Source organism: Octodon degus, unplaced genomic scaffold, assembly GCF_000260255.1.
Source record: "Octodon degus isolate 3935 unplaced genomic scaffold, OctDeg1.0 scaffold00578, whole genome shotgun sequence".
NCBI lineage: Eukaryota > Metazoa > Chordata > Mammalia > Rodentia > Octodontidae > Octodon > Octodon degus.
This window is the reverse complement of record NW_004525154.1, coordinates 20,721-23,265: the sequence shown is the minus strand read 5'-3', so window position 1 is coordinate 23,265 and position 2,545 is coordinate 20,721. Positions and strand designations below refer to the sequence as shown.

The window sequence follows — 2,545 nt, the reverse complement described above, 5'->3', positions numbered from 1 at the left end:
ACAGTGAGGAACAAAGGGCCTCAGTGTTCTTACAATGGGTTTTGGCCTCAGGATTTCCAACACTGTTTAGAGATATATCACACTGTTCATGCCCTCCAGCCTTTAGTTTCCTCTTGTCCCGTATTACCTTGTTTCCTAGGTCTTCTCCCCCTTCCTGCCCTTCCCTCTGGGACACATCCTACCGCGTTCCCAGGGAGCTGCAGACACAGAGGTTTTCTTCCCAGACATAGTTCATCTCAGTGTCTATGCTGGTCTTCTTCTTCTGAGCCTCAGTCCTAATATTCCAGAAAGCTGTCCAGGGCATGGGACTTTATGGTCAACATTTTCCTTCTATTTTCTGTTCCTGTCTCTTGGATAAATCTGTTTGCCAACCTCCACTCCATTTCAGCGACCAAATCCAAAATAGGTTTCCATTGAAAATTGCATGAGGGTGTACGCTTAGCCGGCGAAGAGGGGAGTCTGACGACTCGGAAATTTGAATACCACAGTAGCATGGAGTGTGACCTCATGGAGCCTGACATCTTGGAGTCGTTGGAAGATCTAGGTTATAAGGGTCCATTGTTGGAGGATGGTGCCCTGTCTCAGGCGGTCTCTGCTGGAGCCAGTTCCCCGGAGTTTACCAAACTCTGTGCTTGGCTGGTATCAGAATTAAGAGTGCTCTGTAAGCTAGAAGAAAATGTGCAAGCAACTAACAGTCCAAATTAAGCTGAAGAATTCCAGCTTGAGGTGAGTGGGCTGCTAGGGGAGATGAACTGTCCGTATCTCTCACTGACATCTGGGGATGTGACCAAGCGCCTGCTCGTGCAGAAGAACTGCCTCCTCTTGCTCACATACCTCATCTCAGAACTAGAAGCTGCCAGAATGCTCTTGTGTGAATGCTCCTCCAAAAAAAGCTCAAGAAGGAGGCGGTAGTGAGGTCTTTCAAGAGTTGAAAGGCATATGTATTGCTCTAGGAATGTCCAAACTTCCAGCCAATATAACTATGTTCCAATTCTTCAGCGGGATTGAAAAAAAATTAAAGGAAACATTAGCGAAAGTACCACCCAATCATGTGGGAAAGCCTTTACTGAAGAAGTCAATGGGACCGGCCCACTGGGAAAAGATAGAAGCAGTTAACCAAGCCATAGCCAATGAATATGAAGTCCGGAGAAAGCTGCTAATAAAACGTTTGGATGGGGGCTGGAGAGATGGCTCAGTGGTCTAAAGCACCTACTTGGAACAAGCTTGGCAAAGCACAGGGACCGCGGTTCAATCCTCCAGCACCACATGCCAGCCAGCCGCGCCCCCTGGTGGGCTGAGCTGGCCACACACACACACACACACACACACACACACACACACTAAATGTTAAAATAAAAAAAATTAAAAAAAAAACGTTTGGATGTCACCGTACAGTCCTTCGGCTCTGACAGAGCTAAGAGTCAGACAGAAAAAGTTAGCCAAGGCCTACCAGCCGAGGCTCTCAGTCTTATCTCCCAAAAGCACTGTTTCCGTTGCTCATCTCTTGGCTGCAAGACAAGACTTATCAAAGATCTTGAGGACAAGCAGCGGTTCTATAAGAGAGAAGACGGCCTGTGCCATCAATAAGGTGTTGATGGGCAGGGTGCCCGACAGAGGCGGTAGACCTAATGAAATCGAACCTCCACCCCCAGAGATGCCGCCATGGCAGAAAAGGCAAGATGGGCCCCAGCAGCAAGCAGGAGGCTGAGGAGGAGGGAGAGGTGGCTATGAACATTCCTCATATGGAGGACGAGGAGGTCATGAACAAGGAGGAGGGAGAGGCGGACGTGGTGGCTACGATCATGGTGGCCGAGGGGGAGGAAGAGGAAGTAAGCATCAAGGAGGCTGGACAGATGGAGGGAGTGGAGGAGGAGGTGGCCACCAAGAGGGCGGTTATCGTGATGCAGGTTTCCAGCCAGGTGGCTATCATGGTGGCCACAGTGGTGGCTATCAAGGCGGTGGTTATGGTGGCTTCCAAACATCTTCATACACAGGAAGTGGATACCAGGGTGGTGGATACCAGCAGGACAATAGATACCAAGATGGTGGGCATCATGGTGATCGGGGCGGTGGTCGTGGTGGGAGAGGTGGCCGTGGAGGTCGGGGTGGTCGTGGAGGCCAGGGAGGAGGGTGGAGTGGAAGGGGAGGCCAGACTTACCACCAGGGAGGTCAGTTTGAACAGCATTTCCAGCATGGAGGCTATCAGTATAATCATTCTGGATTTGGACAGGGAAGACATTATACTAGTTGAGGCTACAGAACCTTACATTTTGCTAGAGCTCAAGTAATAGAAACTTCGTTTCAGAATCCTGATTCCAGCCTCAGTTTGATTTATGTATGACCACAGGTGGCAGACAGACTGCTGCTTGGCATAAGCGTCTGGAGGTCTTCCATCATTTTATTTTTTATGGAGTTACAAGATGCAGTTTATTTGAAAAGTACATACAACATCTCTACTTTATATGAAAAAATTAAAAGGTAATTAAAATTGCCTTTAATTGACCAGTAGACTAATTCCACAGTCAGAACATGCACATTTTTTGAA

General features: G+C 48.5%; 1 protein-coding gene across 1 annotated transcript; it reads left to right on the top strand.

Moving 5' to 3' along the window:
* Nucleotides 1-436: 436 nt before the first annotated feature.
* Nucleotides 437-2,539, top strand: LOC101585455 (protein FAM98A-like). Its single transcript, XM_012513393.2, is given in 4 exon segments — nt 437-867; nt 869-1,161; nt 1,371-1,431; nt 1,433-2,539. Coding segments are annotated over 4 exon segments (1,548 nt in total). The 5' UTR covers nt 437-492; the 3' UTR covers nt 2,252-2,539.
* Nucleotides 2,540-2,545: the final 6 nt, after the last annotated feature.